The sequence below is a fragment of the Thalia democratica genome, chromosome 5 (assembly GCF_965202585.1).
Source record: "Thalia democratica chromosome 5, ktThaDemo2.hap1.1, whole genome shotgun sequence".
NCBI lineage: Eukaryota > Metazoa > Chordata > Thaliacea > Salpida > Salpidae > Thalia > Thalia democratica.
Genome location: NC_139169.1, coordinates 48,422,738 through 48,445,469, shown reverse-complemented (window position 1 = coordinate 48,445,469; position 22,732 = coordinate 48,422,738). Strand labels below are relative to the sequence as shown.

General features: G+C 24.1%; 1 protein-coding gene across 1 annotated transcript; it reads left to right on the top strand.

The window, feature by feature from the left end:
• The first annotated feature begins 4,695 nt into the window (after positions 1–4,695).
• Positions 4,696–20,959, top strand: LOC145835588 (syntaxin-6-like). The gene is made up of 7 exons (XM_082943254.1): positions 4,696–4,767; positions 7,341–7,510; positions 9,712–9,869; positions 12,279–12,404; positions 14,739–14,812; positions 17,583–17,710; positions 20,083–20,959. The coding sequence occupies exons 1-7, from the start codon at positions 4,733–4,735 to the stop codon at positions 20,157–20,159; spliced, it is 768 nt and encodes a 255-aa protein (XP_082799380.1). The 5' UTR covers positions 4,696–4,732; the 3' UTR covers positions 20,160–20,959.
• The last annotated feature ends 1,773 nt before the right edge of the window (positions 20,960–22,732 follow it).

The window sequence follows — 22,732 nt, the reverse complement described above, 5'->3', positions numbered from 1 at the left end:
ACTTTTACTTCTAATTTCTAATAAAAATATAAATAAAATGAATTATCTTAAATCTAACACAATAACAAAATTAAAACAAGTAAAACAACTTAGCAATAAACAAAATTTATTACAATAATTTATAACAATCACTCTTTCATTACCAGAACATTCATAAAAATAAAGATCCACACATTACAATCTGGTCCCAAATAACATGAATCAAATTTCAACACAACCAAACATACATGTAGAAGCACTCTAGATCTACTCCATGTAGTTATTCAACAAAAAGTTTTATATCTAAATTTAAAAGGATCTTTTTTTAAGTTTTTAAAAGTTTCAGGGACACTAGACCAAAACTTGGGACCCAAATACCTAAAGTAGTTTAGGCCAAGTCCTGTTCTAAGTCTTTCAGTTATATAATTAATTTTCTTTGAAAATCTTGTATTGTGTGAGTGAACAGAGCTAGCAAGTGTAAAGCTATTGTGTTCTACATCAAACCCTGTTATAGTATTACGCATCAATTTACAAATTTGCAATTTATACACATCCTTTAATTTTAGCACACCAGTTTTTTTAAACAAAGGGTTTGTTGTGGTCAAAGCAGGCACACAACAAACATACCTGATCACTCTTTTTTGCATACAAACAATTGGTTTTAAGTAACAGTCAGCAGCACTACCCCAAACAGATATACAATATTGGATATGCGAATAAAACAAACTATAATATACCATTTTAAGTGTAAATGTGTCCAAGTAATATCTCAATTTTGACAAAACATAACAACTCCTAGACAATTTCGATTTCAGAGAACTCAAATGTTTCTTCCAATTCAGCTTATCATCCAAAACCACACCTAAGTATTTTATACTATCACTCTACTCAATAAGAAAACCATTTACCTTAACACTAAATTCACAATTTTTTGAAGTTTTATTAAAAAGCAAAAATTTAGTTTTTGAATAATTAATAAAAAGTTTATTAGCACGCAACCATTTATCAACTTTAACCAAATCCTTATTAATAGTTTCGTTTAAATACTCAGGATCATTGTGTTGGTAGCTCAAGCAGGCATCATCAGCAAACAATCTCATATTTATCTCAGTAGAGGAAAAAATATCATAAATATACACAAGAAACAACAAAGGACCCAAACAAGAACCTTGTGGTATTCCAACATTCACAATTTCACGCTCAGATACAACATTATATATGACCGTTGATTGACTTCTATCTTTTAAATAATCTTTAAGTAAATTTAACATTGAACCTTTTATATAAAGTGTTTTGAAAAAATAAAAATAAATGCAGTTATATTTAAAGCTCTACTCATAATCCTAGACTGATTCATGCTAGTTTTTAATGACTCTGGTTAGATAAAAAAAATGTAAAAAAATAATAGTTGCAGTTAAAACCAAAGTAATTTTTCATATTTATAAAACAAAACATAGCTTTTCCTTGGTTAATTTGAATGTATCTGATATATTTTAAGTTTTAGTCAAGTGGAGTTTTTGCAGGTGGAGTAACACATGATGAGCTCAAACTCACTTGTTTGACCTTCAATAGGGTTTATTGTTGCAGAGAGGAAAGTGAGTTCTGATGTTTTTCTACCTTAAAAAAAATAGTGTTTAATAATCTCCAAAAAACAAAAAAGTTATAACTAGTAGGTGGGATTAAAAAAGAGAGTTGAAATCACATTACAGTAGTAATGTGTCCATACAAAAACTAGTTGTTAAAATAATTTGATCAGCTAATTCATAAAACTGTATTTATAAAACATTGATTTCTAGTCTAAAATTATGTTTTAAAAAGATATAAAATATGATCTAATCTCAGCTTGATATTGGTGCAACATAATGCTAGGTAATTACCAAAAATAAATACAGAGTGATAATAACTTTTACACTGGCAAAATCAGACAAATCAGTCTCACAAACAATTTCTTTTGTTTATATGTCTATCATGGGTTTTAATCCTGCAACGTTCACATCAGAGATTTTTTAAAGCCTTCATTGGGACCCTAATTATTTATAGAAACAGTTCAAATTTCTCAGACTTTTTGATTGTTTAATATACAAAAATGGACTTGTTTGTTTCTTTTTGTTTAAACTTATGTATTACATTGTTTTACAGAACTTAAATTGATTAATTGATTAATTTACAATTACATTGTAAAAAGTTTACAATCTTCTGAACTTACAAGCATTAACTTGGCTTGAATGGCTTTTTTTTGCAGTTTTTTTTAAAGCAAGCTTTAAAACCAATTATTTCCAATTTCTCTAATGCTTACTTGGAATTTTTTTTTATTCTAAAGAATTCTTTTGTTTTGCTTTTCACAATAATTTCCATCAAATTGGGGTTTTACTTTTGTAGTGGGGCCCCTTTAAAAGTATAATGTTTTTTTTTTGCATTTTTTAATTTTGCAACGTTTTACTTCAAAAATTTATTTTTTAATTTTTTTTGTTATTAACATTCTTACTAAATTGAGTTTTAAGACATTATTATTTTTTTATGATTTTTTTTTTATAACATATGCTTAAATAAATTTTTCATAAAAGTTCCAAATTTGAATAGTTTTGTTTTTTTTTTACATGGTTTTATAGCAAAAGTAAATTATTTTTTTAATAAATTTTGTTTTTAACAGACTTATATAATTAAGTTTTATAACGTTATGATTTTTTTTCCAAAAACAATAATGTCATTTCAGACAATTTGACCTCAATGAAGATGTTTGGTGGTATTTTGTATTTGATACATAATACCACCAAACATCTTCATGGAGGTCAAATTATTTTTTTCATATACTTCTTTCTTCATAAAATATTTTGATTCCTAGCAACATCAAGTTGAAATTAAAAAAACAATTAAAGAAATTAAAATTTGTTATTAGTACTATAGAATACATTAATATAAATAATATTATATTAACATTATGCATTTTGTAAACTTGAGAAAAATTTTAATTCAAAAAAATGTTTGTTTTTTATAAAAATTGCTGTTTATTCATTATTTTTGAAGAACTTAATTTTATAGGTCACAACTATGCATAAGAAAATGTTTAACATTGTTAAACATAGATAAAAACTGAAGTATCAATGTTTTTCATAAAAAAGTTATTTAAAATAACTTGTTTAATGATTTATTTAATCTATTAAAATAAAAATTGTTCTATACTTTTTGTTTAAGTTTTCAAAATATAAGATTTTCCAGAATTTTAGGTATTCTTTCTACCCTATTTCATATTTATTTTTTAATCATGGGGTAAGTAAATATCATTTGCTTTGTTTGTAAACAACATTAAATAATTTAGCTTTAAAATAGCTGATTTATATGTTTTGAGTTTGTACTTTAATCAAGCAAGTGGTGTTTAATATACTTGAATACTTGAAACACAGTGGGCCTAAATCCCATTTTACTTGAAATTAGGATTAAATTTTACATTAAATCAACGTTTTAAATCTTTTCAAATAAAATCTTAGTTTAGCTCAAGATTACATCTGTTAAGATTACAGCTTTAATGTTTTACATACATTCACTTTATATATATTTTGTTTTGTAAGCACACAGAAATTGTGCTAGTCATAATTAATACTACCTTGTTTAATTACTATCTTATAATTACTATATGCCATTTTAGTCTACTTTATACAAATCAGACAGTAAAATGTGAGCAATGTAGCTGTTGTTGAAAGAACTACAAAACACAATTATAAATAGCTCTATTTCAAAAATATAATTTATTTTTTAAAATCACTTGAGAATAATTAAAACTCAATAACAATTTAATTGTAATTGATACACACACTTTAGAACAGGGTTTCCCAAAGTGGGCCAAGTGGCCCCCTAGGGGGCCATGACAGATACTCAGGGGGCCATGAGCAGCAAAGGGGGAAGAGGGGGGGCCATGAGGCCATAACTTGAAACTTACACTAGATATTCTTGAGTTGCAGATGAAGAGCAAAAAAAAAAAAAAAAAAGGTCTGATGTGTATTTCATGGTAGTTTAGAAACTTACACTAGGTATTCTTGAGTTACAGATGAAGAGCAAAAAAAAAAAAAAAGGTCTTATGTGTATTTTATCGTAGTTTATGAGTGATCTATATGTAGAAGGGGGCCATTACTTTTTCAAACTCTTTAAAGGGGGCCATTAGCAAAAAAGTTTGGGAAACCCTGCTTTAGAACTTTAAATAATGTGAACAGTAATATATTTAAAAAACTCTTAAACAATAACGTATTTTTAACTTTTTACATCTTTACAAAGTGTTATAATTCTTTTTATTGTAAATTAAAAAAATACAAGCTTGTATAACTACTAGTTGTAGAGTAATATGAAAAACTTTGATGATTAACCTCATCAGTTTCTTGTGTAAAAATGACTCTTCCTATTTAAAATAGAGTAAGTATAAACAAAGTTTTTTTTTTAAATTAACTTAAAAAAATGATTTTAAATTGTACTTTAGCTAGTTAATAAAATTCACCAATTAAAGCTATTAAACTATCAAAAAGACATTTTTTTATAACAAAAAGTATACTCTTAATAAGCTAGTATGTGCAGATGTATTTCTTTAGTGATCTCTGGCCCAGCTGATGAAAACTTTTTGACTTATTAGTATATTCTATCAAGAGTGTTAATATACAATTTTTACAGTTTTAGACTTACTTTTACTACACTAAAATTATAAGAACAGTTTTCTTCATACTAATATTTTTCAGAGTTTTTAACAACTTAACTGTAAATATTTTTCAAAATGTCTGTTGAAGATCCATTTTATGTAGTGAAAGGGTGAGTTTTAATTTTTGTTATTTTACAACATAACAATTTTTATTTAACACTTTATTTGAATAACTTTTAGTTTTACAATCAATAAATTTACTTAAATAAAAGCTATATTAGATTTTTTTATTTTTCAAAGAACTCCTTATATACTACAATGAATAACTTTGACTTCATGATAAATTTTTTCACAGTTTTGAACTAGCCTTCAAAATTAACTTAATTCTTTAAACAATAACAACTCACCAAATATGTAAAACTATTATTAATATGTGTAAAACTAAATTACTATTAAAGTAAATAAACAAACAACCCTTAAAAATAAACCAAAAACAAAGTCACAAAAGTTATTTGCACTGACAACTCTAATTCAATATTTGCTAAATCTAAAATGAGTCTATTGTTTTCAAAATCTTCAAAAAACCATTCAAGTAGTAATAAAATTCTTGCTTAACTATCAGACACCTAAAATTTTTTGTAGATGATCCATTGACATTTTGTTTTGTGTTTTTAAGAACACAGTACATGTACTACAACTTCATTAACAGCCTAATAAGAGGCACTAGGACGTTTGAATTACAAACCTGTCAGGGCGGTAAGCTACCTTATGTTGATTCACATATAAAAATAAAAAATAAAACAAATATCACCTCAAATCACAGAAAACCAATATGTACAGACATACTTCTAAACTACAATCCAGGTGTACCACAATCTTGGAAAAGAAATTAGATAAAAAGCTTATATTATAGAAATAAAAAACTAGTTCCAGAAAGTATAAAACTTAATAAATGGTGTTAAACAGAGCAAATTTCAATATAGAACTCTATTAAAAATGATTAATGAAAAAAACAGAAAAATTGAGTTGAGCTTATGATAACCCGAATATTACACAAAACAAACAGTTTTTGACAATATGTGAAAAAAGTATAGAAAAGTTTATCTTAAACATCACTAAAATATTTGAGGGTATAGCAATAGCAGTAAAGATACATGTAGCTTACAAAACAGCAAAAAATTATAGACGTGTCTTTCTAAAGGATTCAGCCAATCAGTTCTCCAAAAGTTGTGTAGTGTACAAATTCACATTTCCAGGTGTTTTTGTTAACTAGTATATTGGTGGGGCTGAACGACAACTGTTGGTTAGAAAAAAGAGCATATTCCTCCAACAAACAGTGTAGTTTTTCAATACTTTGAGAATTGTGATTAATGTAGAAATGATGATAACATCTACAACTGATCAAAATTAAAATTTATAACAGTTTGTTTACTGTAGAATGTTACTTTATTAAAAAAGTCAACAAAAAATGAGTAATCAACTTGTTCCTCACAAAATATCAAGAATAATTTATATTATATTAATTACTTTTTTCTTGTTATTAGTATAGTTTATGAATTTGGTAAATTTTTAAGTTGCTTTTGTTAAAAAAAATTGAATACTATCTCAAAATTGTTAAATTAAAGTATATAATGAAACCATAGATTTTGTTGCATTATTTTTGTATTTTAAAACATTTTAAAAAGCTTATATATTTATTTATATATATAATACTGTAATGCTTATTATATAAAAGAAAATGTTGTAATACAGCATATAAAAGAAGATGTTAAAAATACTATTTTGTTCATTTATTGTTAATATTTTAAATACAGAATTATACTTAATTTAATGTTTACTGATTGAGAATATCTAAGTTTATTTTTAGTCAGTAAGGTACTAAATTTATTCAAAAAGGAAGTTACCTAGCATATTTTAAACTAACTCTGGCTGATTTCTTTTTTTAAAGATAAAAATGATAGGTATTTCAAAATTTTCGTTAATTTTTTATAATGATAATTTGTTGTAAAAAATTCACAAGTTATTGTTATTGTTTTCATTAACACATAAATTAAGAACTAGTTGCAGTGATCTTCACATTAACTGAAATTTGTGTACACCAAGCTAGAATTTTAAAATGCTGTGCGCCTTAAGCTCAAAACTCCCCAAAAGTGTAGTATATTGGAGTAATTCAAAATTTACCCATAATATATATTGTAAGTTTTCAAACACCTCTCAAACATGCCTGAGACTTTTTTGCTCTTCATTATTAACTCCAGAATATTTTATGTAAGTTTCTAAGTATATTTTGGCCACCTTAAAATTCTGAACTCAGGCACCAAAAAATGAATTTTGTATACATAGGTGCAAACCTTAAAGACCACTGATCTAGTGTAAGTATCAAATATTTTTTAGAATACCTACTTAAAATTTCAAAACTCATCTTAAACATGCTTAGTACCTTTTGAAATTAAATTTGAGCTCCCTTAAATTATTGTGCACCTTAAAATAAATTTCGTGCACACTATTGTATAGTGCATAGATGCACCTTGTGAAGACCACTGGTTAACAGTACTACCTTCAAACTACGTGTGCCGTTAATATATAAAGATTACAATTGTTTTTGCATAACTAGTATTATACATAACTGTTTTTTTAAAATCATACTATAAATTTGTATTATTTTACTTACTAAATACATACTGTTTTTCAAGTGTGAACTAAAAGCTTAGTATTGAATATTAATATGGTTTATAATTATTAGGGAAGTGGAGAATGCCGTTAAAAGATGCATGATACTAAGGTCTGATTGGCAAGACATTTTAAATGATGTTACAGTTTCTAAAAGGGATGACTATGATCGTATTTCAAATGAGCTTCGTAATTCTATAAGATCTATAGAATGGGATCTTGAAGACCTTGATGAAACTATTTGTTAGAAATTTTAGTTGTAGTTAAGATAGTTGAAAAAAGTATATTTTTACTATTTGTTTAATTTATTTGATTTACGATGTTTTTCTTTAGTTAGTATAAAAATATAAAATGAATTATGAATTAAAATTTAACTCATAAAACAGGGTTGCCACACACTCAGGGAACTCAGGGAATCTCAGGGAATTTTCAAACTGTAGAAAATCTCAGGGAAACTCAGGGAATTTTGGCATTTTTTTTTTAACTCAGAGAAACTCAGGGAAGTTTTGATTTTTTCTCTAAATTTCAGGGAAGTTTTTGAAAATCTCAGGGAAATTTTTTTCTAGATCTAGAATGAGGTTTAGTTAATCCAGTTTCAATATTTTGTTCAAAAGTAGTAATTTTTATTATTTAAGTGGTTATTTAGAATTTTTTTAGCCTTGCGGCTAGTTCTTCAATATTCTTAGTATTAACATTGTAGTTTTTTTTAAGTTTTAAATTTATATTTACTTAAGTAAAATCAAACAGTTTAGAGAAATGAAAGTTGTTGTTAACTATTCATTGAAAAGTTCTAATAAACTTTTTATTTTTAGTTACTTATGTAGTTTAAAAAACACTATGTTGTACTATTAGTTCTTATTTTTTAAATAATAAAGTTATTTGTTATTTGTTTACAACTACTTGTTTTCAGTAAAAAAAATTTAAAAGAATACAGATTAGTGTTGTATTACTTTTGTTAAAAAAATAGATGTTAAATTTTTGTTTATAAATAATAATTTCAAAAGTAGTAGCAGTAATGGTAATAAATTTTTTAGTGTGAATGTTTTAATATACTTTACAACTTTTTTGCAAATTTAATTTAAAAGCTTTTTTAAGTATTATGAGTAAAGTACAGTTTAAAACCTTGTTTAAAAAAAGTTGGCTTAACCATGAAGACTTCAAAGATTGGTTACTTAAGAATGTAGACAAAGAGAAGTTTAAATGTAAGTGGTGTGGTGATGATACACCAATGTCCTTATCCAACATGGGTATAAGGGCATTGAAATCGCACAGTATGTCGAAAAAACATCTTAAAATGAAAGCCTCTAAGAGTAAAAAAAATGCAATTACTTCTTATTTTGGTGGGGCTAATAGTTCAGCTAGTATATCAGCTGCAACTTCTTTAACAGCTGCTGAAATTTATTGGGCTCTCAAGTGTACCAAAGCCAAATTTAATGCAGAAGCATACACATACAACCTTCCTTTTATTATTAAAGAAGAAAAATGAGAATGAGGTATTAATAATTTGTGTTAGAAGAGAAAAAAGAAATTTTAAGATTTCAAAAATACCCAGGGAAACTCAGGAAAATTTAAGGTTACTCAGGGAAATTTTTGGTCACTCAGGGAAGATTTTTTGGCTCAAAGAGTGGCAACCCTGATAAAAATAAAATTTTCAAATATTATTTTTGTAATATATTTATGCATTTTATTTTAGATTTTAATAAATGTTTTTGTTTAGGTTTTTAAAATAACTACAATACTTCAATATATTCTATTTTTTACTTAAATCTAAGAAGAATTAAACATAAATCACTCATTTTCATAAAAATAGTTACGTCAAAAAGTATAAAAGTCTGTTTAAAAAGTTTAAATTAGAATTGAGTTGTACTAAGCTAATTTGAAGTAATTTATAAGACAAAATTGTTAAAACTAAAATATTTAAAATAGTAGAGATTTAAACTTTTTAAACAGACTTTTGTACTTTATGACGTAACTATTTTTAGCCAGACTTTTCAAATTTATTGTATATAACTAAAATTACACTATAATGTTTTTAGTTTTTAGTAATATTATTCTGAGGATGCGCTAAACGAAATTAATTAGTAAACTTTTTATGAAAATGAGTGATTAATGTTAATTGGGCAATTACAAGAAAGTAAATTTTTTTTTTTAAACTAAGCTGAAACAGGTTAAACGAGATAAAGTAACTTTTGCAAAAAATAATTGTGCTCAATATAACTTGCTTTAATCAACTTATCTAAAAGACATTTAGTTTAAATCATTTATTTGTTTATAATACACACATTTGATAACATTTTAGAATCATTTAAATTTTTTTACTTAATTAATATTTTAATTAGATATTTTTTTATTTTGTTACAATTTTTTTTGTAAAGAAAAAACATCAAAAAGTTTTTGTGGGTAGCAAAAATAAATTATATACTAAAGTATGTTTTTCTCCACAGCTATAGTTGAATTGAATCCACAGAAGTTTTATATAACCAATAGTGAGTTAGAATCAAGAAAACAGTTTATAACGCAGACTAGGGTATCTGTACAATCAGTTGTTAATGAACTCAATGATCCGTCTACAAAAATGAAGGCTGATAAAATATTTAGAAAGGTTATTATTTTTTTTAATATGTATTTTTTAAAACAAGCTTTGGTAGAATTGAAAAAACAAAAAGTATTAATATCAATGTTTTGAAATTGAATGCTACTCATATAAACTCAAAATTTTAACATAATGCTTTTAAAAATTTTATTTAAATGCTTTAAAAACAATATTTTGTATTAATTTTCTTAAAAAATCAAGTGTTTCTTATTTAATGTAATTGCTTTGAAATTAGGGAAAAATTAAAATAGACTTTAGTTTATTGATTTTATTATGGTAGTAACTAGGCTAAGAATACCTTAAACTATTTGCAAAAAAAAAAATTAAGTAGTTTTGTTCATACCGTGAAGACCAATGGCAGAGATTATCAATTCCTTTTTTTAAATTTTTTGTTTTATAAATTTTTCAATCTACACAGGGGTGCTAAAGATCCTGGAACTTGAAAATTTAGGCTAAAAAAACCTGGAATTTTAAACAAATTTTACATCTTAAATAGTAAAATTTTATATTGACACGAAATATCTAATATATAAATAAATATTTTTGTTATGATCAAGTTTTTTTCTTACTAAAAGACACAATTAATGTGGCTTTACAGTATCTTTTAAATGTTGTTATACTACTTTACACAGTTTTAAACGTTAAACTTAGCTTTACTTTAAAAATAGACCCAAAAACGTGTACTTTTAAGAACCTGGAAGAATATCAGAAAACCTGGAAGAAATTTCTCAAAAAAAATTGGCGACCCTGTCTACATAACAAACTTTAAGTATTTGAATTCTAACTGTTATAGTTTTGTGTGATTAAAAAAACTTAGAATAAAGCTAAAATTAATTCTATTTTTTATAACAAAACTAACAAGCAATTATTTCGGCTATCTTCAGCATAGCTTAGATGTAATGCCATCAATCAATAAGTACTAAACAGCATTTGATGGTCGTGCGGTGCAGTTTAGTGCTTATTATGGTGAAACTAATTAAGTATACACCATACCTTTTAAAATTATCAAATATTTAAACTAAATGTTTTATTTACTGCTTATATTTGTTGATGTTTTTTCTTTACAAAAAAAAAATGTAACAAAATAAAAAAATATCTAATTAAAATATTAATTAAGTAAAAAAATTTAAATGATTCTAAAATGTTATCAAATGTGTGTTTTATAAGCAAATAAATGATTTAAACTAAATGTCTTTTAGATAAGTTGATTCAAGCAAGTTATATTGAGCAGAATTATTTTTTGCAAAAGTTACTTTAGCTCGTTTAACTTGTTTCAGCTTGGTTTAAAAAAAAATTGTACCTTCTTGTAATTGCCCAATTACCCTTAACAAATGCTGCATACTTCAATGCATTGTTTCTATTTTATTTCAAAATTCTAAAGCATAAATGAACAAATGATTTCTCTGTTCTTTATACATAAAGTTAATATTTGATAGACGCAAGTATAACTATTGTTTTAGAGTTTCAATTAGTATTTAGTTAATGTTAATCATTCTTATTTGTTTATTAAAAAAAATATGTTTCAAAATTACTGATTGTATTTGAAAGAGACCAATAAAATCAACTTGAGCTAAAAATTTCCTTAATTTAACTTTAATTGATTATCTTAAAAATTGCATCTATCTGAAATATATTTAAACTTTTCACGTATAAATTTTTTTTTTAAATAAATATATATATGTTCCGTATTCTCCAAACATTCATATTTAACTATTTAAATTTTTATTAACATTTACTAACATTTTTTGATAGTTTGATTATTCTAAACGTTACTTAGACAGTATAGAAAGTAGTTAGATATGCACTTTAAGTTATTAATTTTTGAATGTTAGTATTTTGTGAAGCCTATTACAATTAAGTAAAATAATATTCCTATATGTTTATCTATAAGTTAAAATAGTGATTTTTAGTCAAGCTAGTACAAAACTTTGAGGGTTATTTGGAAGTATATTATTTGAAAATTTTTGAAGTTAATCATATTTAAGAAAAAAAAAACTATCTATGTTTTAAAGTATTAAAGCACTTAATATGGAATAAAAATGTTATTAGTTAAGATAATATTAATTATTTTACTACATAAATCCCATCTTTATAAGATTTCAATCAAACTGTGCTATTAATATCATTAAGAAACGTAGTTAATATTAATAAATTGATAATTTTTAACATTATTAGTTAGTGTAATTATTTAAGTTGTTCAAGTTTCAAACTGGCAAACATTATTAATACCTAATATTTTAAATTGTTTGCAGAAAATTAAAAGTTTTAAATTAAATAAATTATGAAAGTTTAAAGAAAATAATGTTTTTGCTTTAAGTTTACCTAAGTTACTCACAAAATACATCATATACATTTTTATTAAGTACTCATATCAAGTTTGTGTTGAACATTCATACATCTGCAACTATTAAACAACAGAGTCTTATGGAAACTAGTATACAAAAATCCAGTTCCAGAACTAATTTGATCGATAAAAATAAAAGTAAATTCAGATACGAGAATGAAAATGCTGCTTTCATTGGAGACCAACAACAAAGACAGCAGGTAGTTTACAACACAAACTATTTTTTTTATAATTACTTGCTGCAGGTTTAGTTTGATTTTAATATGAAAATAGCATTAGTATAGTGTTAAAAAAAAGGTTAATTTTAAAAATAAAGCATTTCATAAATAACTGTATATTATAGTGAGGTTTTCTTTAAAAAACTGATTGTGTACGATTCACTTTCAAACTGATACAATTATTTTTTTAGATATTATTATACTTTTTAACTTGCCTATTAGTTGTAAAGCATTTTAATCAGTGGAAAAAGGTAGTTCTTTTAAGTTTAGTTAAAAAAAGTTGCTTTATTTTATTGTAAAAAAAATTAAATATAAATTGCCTAATAGATTTTATTATAAATTTTGTAAAAAAATTTTTTGTACAATTTTAAAATACTTTAAAGTTATTGTTAAATTTATTAGTTAAAGTTCTTTAGTCAATAAGCCACACCACAGTATTTTAATTTGTTTATTTTTTAAAATTTAAACTAATGTGTGAAATTGCATTTAAATGTTACTCAAGCTTGTACTATAAACATTTAAATCACTTATATAAACAATAAAGGGTCAAATGTTTTTAACACAACTATTTTAACAAGGTTTAAATATTCTTTTCATAAAATTCTACGCATCAGTTTACATTGTAGAGATACATATGTTTTTGACTTTATTAGTTAAAACAAATTATCATTGTTTATTAATTATACGTACAATACAAGTTTAAACGTTAAAACTCAGAAAATTGTTTTTTTTTGTTGTTTTGACCTTGTAGAAAACTACTAATTGTTTCAAACACTTACGTTAAACGTAAAATCTAAGTATTTGTAATTTAAGCAGGTAAATTTAATGTAATATTTCTCATTACTTTATTTAACATGCTTTCATCGCAGAGCAAAAATTTTGCACCCGTAGACGATTTTTAAACTATACATTTCATTTGATTTTTTACTTCATATTTTTTTATACGATTACTACCAGTTTTTGACTTACGACGTATTTGTTTTAGAATTTGTTTCTGATCAATTTTAAAAAGATAAATAATTTTTTACTGCAAAAATATATATTATTTAAATAAGCAAGTTTTGTAACCTTTCCTTAAGTCCTCATTTATAGATTTTTTAGAAACTATTAATTTTTATTGTTATGATATACTCCTACAAAAAAGAATCAAACTAATTTATAGGCTTTTTACATGTTTATTTTTTAATTTTCTGTATTGGGTTTTGAATATTTAAACTTAAAGGTATTTAGTTTGTTATTTAGCATTCTTTTTGTTATTCATTTTTATGATTTCTTGATGTGCACAGGTTACTGTAAATATTTCCTATGCAGTTTTTAATTCAATAAAAAACTTTTTTTTTTCAATTTAATGATATTATTATTTATGTTATTTTGGACTCATTAGTTTTGAGTCAGTGAGAGCTTTTAAGCTCTATTAAGATATAACTAGCTTTTCTAAGAAAATTTTCTAGCAACCTTGCATAATATTTGTATAATAGTACACATTTACAAGTTACATAAATTATTTCTAAATGAAACTTCATAACTTATCATAATAAACTTAATTATAACAGGTTGTAGTAAACTAGACCTATTAACTTAATGATTATTGTTGATACCAAATTTTAAATAGTAAGCAGTAGTTAAATTTGTTATGAACAGTATGTAAGTAGAGCGTTTAAAATTTAATGCAAATATTTTTTTCTTTTGAGTTTGGATATCTTTTTAATCCTTAATAAGTTTAAATTCAATGGAAACTTTAAATAAATAAACTACGCCAGAGTAAAAATGTTTCAATCTACAAATTAAATTAATTTGTGTAGAATCAAGTTAGTTTTAGTTTTGATATAATAAATCTTTCCTAAACAGTTTGTACTAGGTATATTTATTTTTCAACAACAATTTTTTGAAACTTAGTAATTTTTTTCTGAATGCTATAAATATAAAATGTTAAAACTTAAATCAAAAAACCAACTTATGAGGTTTAATAAATTTGAAAGTAAGTTTTTATATAATAAATATAATCTAAAGCGAAAACTATACTTTAAACTTAGTCACACTATTATTAAGTTTATGAATACTTTTTGAAAATATAAGTTTTAATTATTACGTTTTAAAAGATCTATACTCATTAAAGTTGTTTTTTTTTTCTGTTGAAAAATTTAAAAAGTTCATACTTTACACGTTTTGTGTTTGATTGTGTTTTTAATTTTATCTGAAGTAGTTATATGTTGAAATTTATCTGTAAATTAAGTCTATTTACCAATAGTTTTTCTCACTGTATACTGTTCACTAAAAAAATTTACAAAAAACTAATATGTTTTTGTTTTTGTATAGATGATAATGAGAGACCAGGACGAACAGTTAGACCTTGTCGCAGGAAGTGTAGGTGTCCTTAAGGATATGAGTAGGTTGGTAATAAATTTTAAGTTTTAGCTTTTATAACATAATTTGTAAAGATTATTCTATATAAATAGGTTCTTGTTATAAAGAAGTAATCATGAATTGATTCGAAAAAGGTTTAGATATAGGATGATGGTTTAAAAGATACAACTTGGAATAGTAAAAATTAAAAACATAAGAGTTAAATATGGAAACGTTTAAAAAGGTTTAAATTAAAAAAAAGCGGCTATCAAGAAGAAGTTATCACTTTTAAAATGAGATTGTACATCTTAACCTTGATCAACTAGTTCGTAAAAGTATTTTTTGCTAGGGTCGATATAGCTGAGATTTTTTCATCATCATTTATTTAGCACTTGCAATGCTAACTGTATTATGGTAAATTTTTTTTTAGCTATTCTGACTTTAGGAAACCCTATTCTAGTAACTCTTGTACAAATTATAGTATTTTAACTTTATACATCAGTGTTAATTTTTGAAGTTACTTGATATTGAAAATTTTTCTTACTTTATAATTTGTTGTGTTTTTTAATAAAAGAATTGTTGAAGCTCTTTTTGTTTTTCATTGGTTCAAATTTTATACTTATTAAAAACCAATAAAAATTTATGTTTTAGATAATGTAAAAAACAAAGTTAATCAATTAAATCAATAGCAGTACTGAAAAGATTTTCAGAATAAGTTTGAAATGTTTGAAATATTTATAACTACACTATACTCAACTACTGAACAAACATTCAGGCTCTTGAGTGTGTTCTCCCATATTTTAGACTAATAAATATTATTTTAGGAGTATGACAGCTTATTCTAAAAAAGCTCTTGACTTTGACCTGAAATCCTCTCAATGAAGTGTTTTATTGATATGTTTCACTCAAGAGCTGCTAAAACGCATTTTTCGTTTAAATTTGACCATTTGTTGTGCACAATTTTGTTGTTTACTTTGCTGTGTGCAATTTTGAATGGCTCGCAAAAGTACAAAACATTAAGATATGTATTAATATTATATTTGTTTGAAATTTTAAATAAATCAATCATTATTTGACTAATTAAGTTGTTTACAAATAAACAAAATTTTTACATTCAAATTTTTCACTTCTTTCTTGATCAGCGTGCTTCGCTACATAAACTTTAACGGATTCAGAAGTTTTAATGTTTAAATAAATTTAGGAGTTTCAAGTCTATGAGCTCCAAAGTAAGCTTTAAATATAAGTAGTTTCCTATATATTTTTTGTTAAGTTCTACAATCGCTTATAATCGCAATCCGGTCTAAAAACAACAACCACCAAATAATTTTTTTACCCTTTTATTAATTCATGAGAGAATTTATTCATAAAAGTACATCAAATTAGCAAATGATAACATTCTCTCACATCTAGAAGTAACTCTGTTTTCTCTCTTTAAATAACTTCCAAAACTTTTGAACATTTAATTATTAACGCATGAGTTATTAATACCAACGTTTGCTCGTTTGTTTTATTAAAATCTTTTTACCTTAAAATTTTGTGACGATAAATGTTAAATCATATTTTTTTTTATTCACATTTTATAATCTTTTGTTAACATTGATATTAATATTACATTACAATTTTTTAACTATGTATGTTATACTTTAAGGCTTTTTTAGTTGAAGTATTAAGTTTTAATATTAGGCTATTATAGTAAAACAAATTAGTTAACTTTCAATTAGTTATGATTAATAAATAAGAAATTGGTATACGCCTAGCAAAAAAAAAAACACTAAATGTTATTAATACATACTTATAGTTCAAAGTAAGTATTTAGATTATTAGCTAACTTAAAAATAACAAAATTAAAACAAAAACCTTATAGTGTTTCATAGACTTAAATAATATGTATAATAAATGTATATCGATATTTGTAAAATTTAACTTTTAATGATTGTTTAAACGAAAATTTTCCTACCAAGGTACAAATTTTTTATGCTTATGTGTATATGTATACATTATCTACGTGAATACAAAAAATTCGATAACAATCTATACTTTTTTTTGAAAGTAATAGACTGTTTATGCTCTGTTCATTTTGAAACATATCTTGCTGTTACTGCTAGGGAATATTTTAATATACAATTAACTAAATAGTTAATATATAAACAAAATAAACAATAATAAGCATTAAACACAAGGATTAGATTTAGTAAATTATTTGACTATTAGCTTAAAAAACTAGATAAAAGTTATAACTGCTTAAATAAAAATATTTATAACCTTGTAAAAAGTTCAACTATTAGTGTGTATTAGATAGCATTAACTTTCAGTTAAGTTCTTTTGTTGTCATGATATTTCGTCTGATAAACTGTCGGTCGAATTATATACATTATTGGTAAAATATTGGTAAGAAATAATTATTGCTGTTCTCTAGTTTATCCATATAATTTTAAAACTAATCTAAATTTAGATCATAATTGCTTGTTATATAAACAAAAAAAAAAAACTACAGCTACCTGCTATTAAAGTCTGTATTTAAAATTAAAATACTAGAGAATAAAATCTATGTTTTATGAGGTTTCTTTAAATAACTTAATAGTATTTTTTCGAGAACAGAAACAAAAACAGTTTTATATAAAAAATTGTTTTATATATTTTAGTAATACTGTTTTATTTTACTTCTTTTAGCAAGGACTAAAAGTATGTTCTTAGCAAATTTTTAAAATAATTGTTGAAGTAAAAAATGTTTATCAAGGAAACTATAACTGTTCAAGCTTTTTTGAGTTTAATTGATAAAAAACCTAAATATCATCGTTTAAAAGTTAATCATCATAGGTCGATAGGTAATGAATTGGATGAGCAAGCTGTTATATTGAACAATCTTGGTAACGATATTGAAAATACACAGAACAAAATGGATGCAGTTTTAAGAAAGATGGCAAAAGTCACACATATGTCTAATGGTTAGTCTCTAATGTTTTTGTTAAAACTTTAAAATATTGTTTTAGTGATTTGTTAAGTTTTAAAAAATTCTATTCTTTTAACTTTATATATAATTTCAGGTAAATCACCTATCAGTAAAACCTTAAAGTATTTTTTCGTATTTTTTTTTGCACTCGAGTTAAAATAGATTTCATTGTATTATGTTTTACATTATCTTTTTTTACCTAATATATAACAATTATTTAAAACTGTATATAGAAACGTATTTTGGTTTTGAGGTTTTTAAAAGTTTCGGAACTTTTTATTAATTTAATAAAAGAAGAGAAGATTAAAAAACATTAGGACGTCCTAATAAGGACGAAACCGGTCGTAGGATTGTCTCGCATGCCGTTGTTGTTGATCTTGCGGTAAAGTTCATTGTTTATTATCGAAAGCATAAAATTTATACATTGGCCTTATACAAAATATAAGCTTTGAGTCAAATTTAATAACTAAATAAAATGAGTTTTTTTTAAATACTTCATTTTTAAACTTATTTTTGAATGAAAAATAAGTCTAAACGGTTAAAAAAAAAACTACGGCAACCCTTGTAAAACCCCGTTAAAAATAAAATTATACTAGAATAGTTTTATATAAAAAACATATTAAACATTTTAACATAAACAAATAGTTCTAGAGCTATTTATTTATAGTTTTAAAGAGTCAGTAAAAACCATTGCGAAATAAAATATTGTATAAATAAATTGATTGAAATGTTGCAAATAAAAACAACTGCTTACAGTAAAAAGTTTAGTCACGAATTTTAATTAAGTATAGTTATTTATTGATATATCAAAATGAAGTTTACTGTATACGGGTAAAATTAAAAATGTGAAATTGATTCTGGTTATGAGTGATAACAGTTATAAGTTTTACCTTAAATTTCCCAAAGCAAACCCTGTTAGCGCATCATCTGTTTACAAATTAAATACTAAACAATTATGACAAATACATCAACTTGGAATAGTTTTTGCTTAGTAAACAGTTTAATAGTAAAGCCAGTCAGTAAGTATTTCGAAAATTATCAATAGTATTTTTTTTTTTTAAATTATATGGTCGGTGATCTTTTTTGTAATAAAAACATTAAATTTTCTCAACTGTGTAAAGTGTCACCTTGTATCAACAACTAAATGTTTTACATATAGCTTTGTCTAACTGTTGTAGTTGTTTTTTGGTTTAAAAAAATTATCTGGTAAGCTATAAAAATAACTGATTTTTAGTTAAAAATAATAATGATAGAGTCCTCAAACTTCTTTTTTTAATCTCAAGTTTAATTCACAGGCAAACAATATAAGTTAAATCATAAATATAAGACTCATCAGTATAGTTTTAAAGTTTATTACTAATTTTTAATAGACTTTTTAAAATTATTGTACATTTCAAAATGCTTCACGAATAATCAAAGCTAAAGGTGCAAAAAGGCAGGTAGACCAAGTTGTTTTTAAAAATAGAGTTTTAGAGAATGATATATAAAACTTGATAAAGCAAAAAGTAAAATTATTATATTTAAGTAAGATTGATGAGAATATTTAGTTTGGTTAGGTATTAACATAACCGTTAGTTATTTTTGCTCAACAGTATGTTTTAAATGTGAAAAAATATACTAGTATGGTATTAAAGTGACATTTGTGTACAATGTTTATTACTACTAATAGTCAAAAGTTTTATTCTGTTTCAGTGATTTATCTAAAAAGTGTAAAAAATAAATAAGTAGAGAAGAATTAATTTAAAATAATTCATTAACTACTATTTAGTTTTATGTACAATAAAGATTAAAAAAAAAAGTTCTATAATAAACAGTTCAAAGAAATCTTTATGTTGTGTCGTTCTTTAAATTTTTTTTTGTTATGTCTTATTATAAACAACAGTTTTTATTTACATTTTTATTTACTTTTAGTATTTAATAAAATATTTGTACTAGTTTTTTTCTTTAAAAATAAAATTAATTAAACTATTGAATTTTTTTAAATGTTTCATACTTTGTATGTATTTATTTACAATACATTCGTTGCGTAAGTTTTGTTACATAAAAATACATTTAGATTAAACTTAACGATTATTACGATATTAATTAGTTTTAAAACCGAGTTGCCAACTCGTTCAGGACAGTTTTCAAATTTTATAAAACCTCAGTCTAATTTTACTTTTATTTTGTAAAATATAATTTGTCTTTAGTTTTAATAAAACTTTAAAGAGTATTTTTTATTTAGTTTTTGTTAAATTTATGTAACTTTGACTTTGTGGGTAAAAACTACTCCAAAAGGTAGATTAATAATATTTAATATACAAACTATTTTATTTTTAAACTAATATAGTTTTTTTAAAGATTGTGTATAAATTCTTTGTATTTCAGATCGGCGACAATGGTGTGCGATTGGAGTGCTTGGATCATCGATTTTCGTCGTTTTTATCCTCTTTTTCATAATCTGATATAAGAAGTATATTTCAAATAATCAAACACTGTTGAGATAGTTGATAAAACTGAAAGAAAAGTTTTGGAAGGTTTTCTTGTATTACGAGGTTTAAAATTTTCATGTTAAAAATGATGATATTACGAAAACTGTATGTATATATAATTGAGTTTGATTTATATACTAGTGTTTAGTGTTGTAATTTTTAGCACATTTGTATTTTTTTATTTTATTTAGTCGTTCTTAATACTAAATCGCTATTTGTTTCAAAATTGAAAAATTTTGTTTTTATTTATATCATATAATAATAGAATTTTTATTTGTGTTTTAAATCAGCTTATTGTTTGTTTCAAACACAAGGCACATGCTCGTGTTTTTATTACAAAAATTTTTGTATTCCGCTATGACTTGCCTGCCAAACAGCAGCCTCTTTTGATCAACTTTTGTATTTTGGTTAACCCCATTCCGTATAAAATACAATTTGTAAGTTATTTTTTATAGTTATACTGATCAAGTTTTATTTGTGTCGTCGTTTATTAAGGGTGCTAAATTTTTACTAAAATAAGATGATGTAATGTGCTAGTAAATTTAATACAATAATCTTTTTCAAATTAGAAATAAAAAATATTAAACTTTGTCAAATTAATGGTTTTTGCTGCTAAATTTAATTTTGGACTTATTGTTTTCCTGGTTTTCTATTATATATTGAATTACTTTTTAAATTATGGTGCATTTTTATGAAAAAAATTTAAATGAGGTTTGCTTAACTCAATTTCAAACAAAACATATTATTAAACACATCTAAGATTTTAATAACTTTATTTTATGAATATTTCAAATCGTTAAAAATACTATTGCACACCAATATAAATGAATATTACAACGACCTTATTGTTTATTTTAATATATATAACTATTTTTACTATCTTATTGGTTTAGCTTAAAGTTTATGTGTACCTTAAAAATTCTAAAAGTTAAAACTTTATTTTATTTGAGCCTAAAGTTATACATCAGAACATTTACAACGAGCTTAGTCTAGATATAAATAAATTTATAAGAAATAATAACAAATTATACAGTACACTTACTTTATTACACTAACACATGTTTCTGTGTGTTAGTGTAATAGAGAAAGGATACTGTATAATTTGTTATTATTAAATATTCCAGTGAACTTGTTTCGCTAGGATCTTTTGTAAACAAACGCTTAATTTTATATTTTAAATAGTTAAATTTATAATTATAAATCTAAGTTATAAATTGGATGAATGGAAAGTAGTTAGTCTACCTTTTTTATATAAGAATCGGACAAATTAAACAGATTTAATTTGATTAAACAGAAATTGGTTAAAAAACCATTATAAATATCTAGATTAGAATTCTATTTCAAAATGAATTGAAATTGTTTTTTTAAACGACAGATCTTTTATTGTGTGTTTTATGTTAAAGAATTGAGACAGATATTTCTGATGACTTTTTTACCAATTTATTATCTAAATTTAGAAAATAATTACCGTATACTTTAGTTATTTTAAACATCTGACATTTTTAGGTCTCTTAAGATTTTCATAACGTACATGGTTTGTAAAATAAAACTATTTGTAGCTTTAAAACTTATCTAACACTTTGCTAATTCTGACGTATAAAAGTAAAGATTTTATCAAGAACTTTATTTTAATTTTTGCAGTATAAAACTTAGTTACATAATTGTAAGTTTTAATTTAGTTATAAGAAACATTTATGTTATAACTCATATGGAAATAGACACATGATATATTTAAGCATAATAAATTAAACGTTTTTATTTTCTTTTACTTAAATTAACAATTATATTTTTTTTTATTTTACTTTTATTTCTGTTAAATATAAAAACTTTAACAAAAAAATTCAGAGGCTCTACAAATTTACGCTTAAGGTAAATGATAAGCACTAAAATCAAAGATTCCTACTAATCTAAAAAAGTAAAATTTACTAGATGTATAAAACTATTGTTAAAAAAACATCTTGTCAAGTATGCAGGAGAAGAAAATCACATTTTTCTGCCTACGATGCTTTCATCGTGCCCTTAGAATTGGATGGCAATTAAAGATCCTCAACGAGGAAGTATTAATACGTACTGGTACTACGGCTTTGTTTTTTTTACTCTCAGCCAGCGCAGGGTTTCACTGGTTTAGTAAAAAATGCATATATATATGATTAAGTGCTACGAATTAGGCTGACATTTCGAAACATCCCTTAAAATTTCATCTCGCGGTGTTGATAATAGCTAGATGTGAGAACATTAAAAAAAAATGGTTAGTCATAAAAATAAACATTAAAAGAACAAGGAATAGGTGTTTTTAAACAGAAAATAAAAACTTAAATTTTCAAAGTATGTTTCAGATATGAGAAGTATACATGTAGGATTTAGCAAGAGTTGGGAAATTTCAAAACGAATAATTAATAAACTAACTTAAAACATTACTGTATTCTTTGTAAAATAAATAAAGTTGATACTGCAAATTTAAATAAAAGTTTAGCTTTAACTAATACAATTTTTCAGTAGTAGAATCGTTTTTCTAACTGTTATTTTAAGTAATTTAAAACATTATA

Coding starts and splice junctions, on each gene's coding strand:
- LOC145835588 (XM_082943254.1), top strand. CDS start 4,733: ATGTCTGTTGAAGATCCATTTTATGTAGTGAAAGG. Junction 9,870..12,278: donor CTGATAAAATATTTAGAAAG/GTTATTATTTTT, acceptor ATTAAACAACAG/AGTCTTATGGAAACTAGTAT. Junction 17,711..20,082: donor AGTCACACATATGTCTAATG/GTTAGTCTCTAA, acceptor TTTGTATTTCAG/ATCGGCGACAATGGTGTGCG.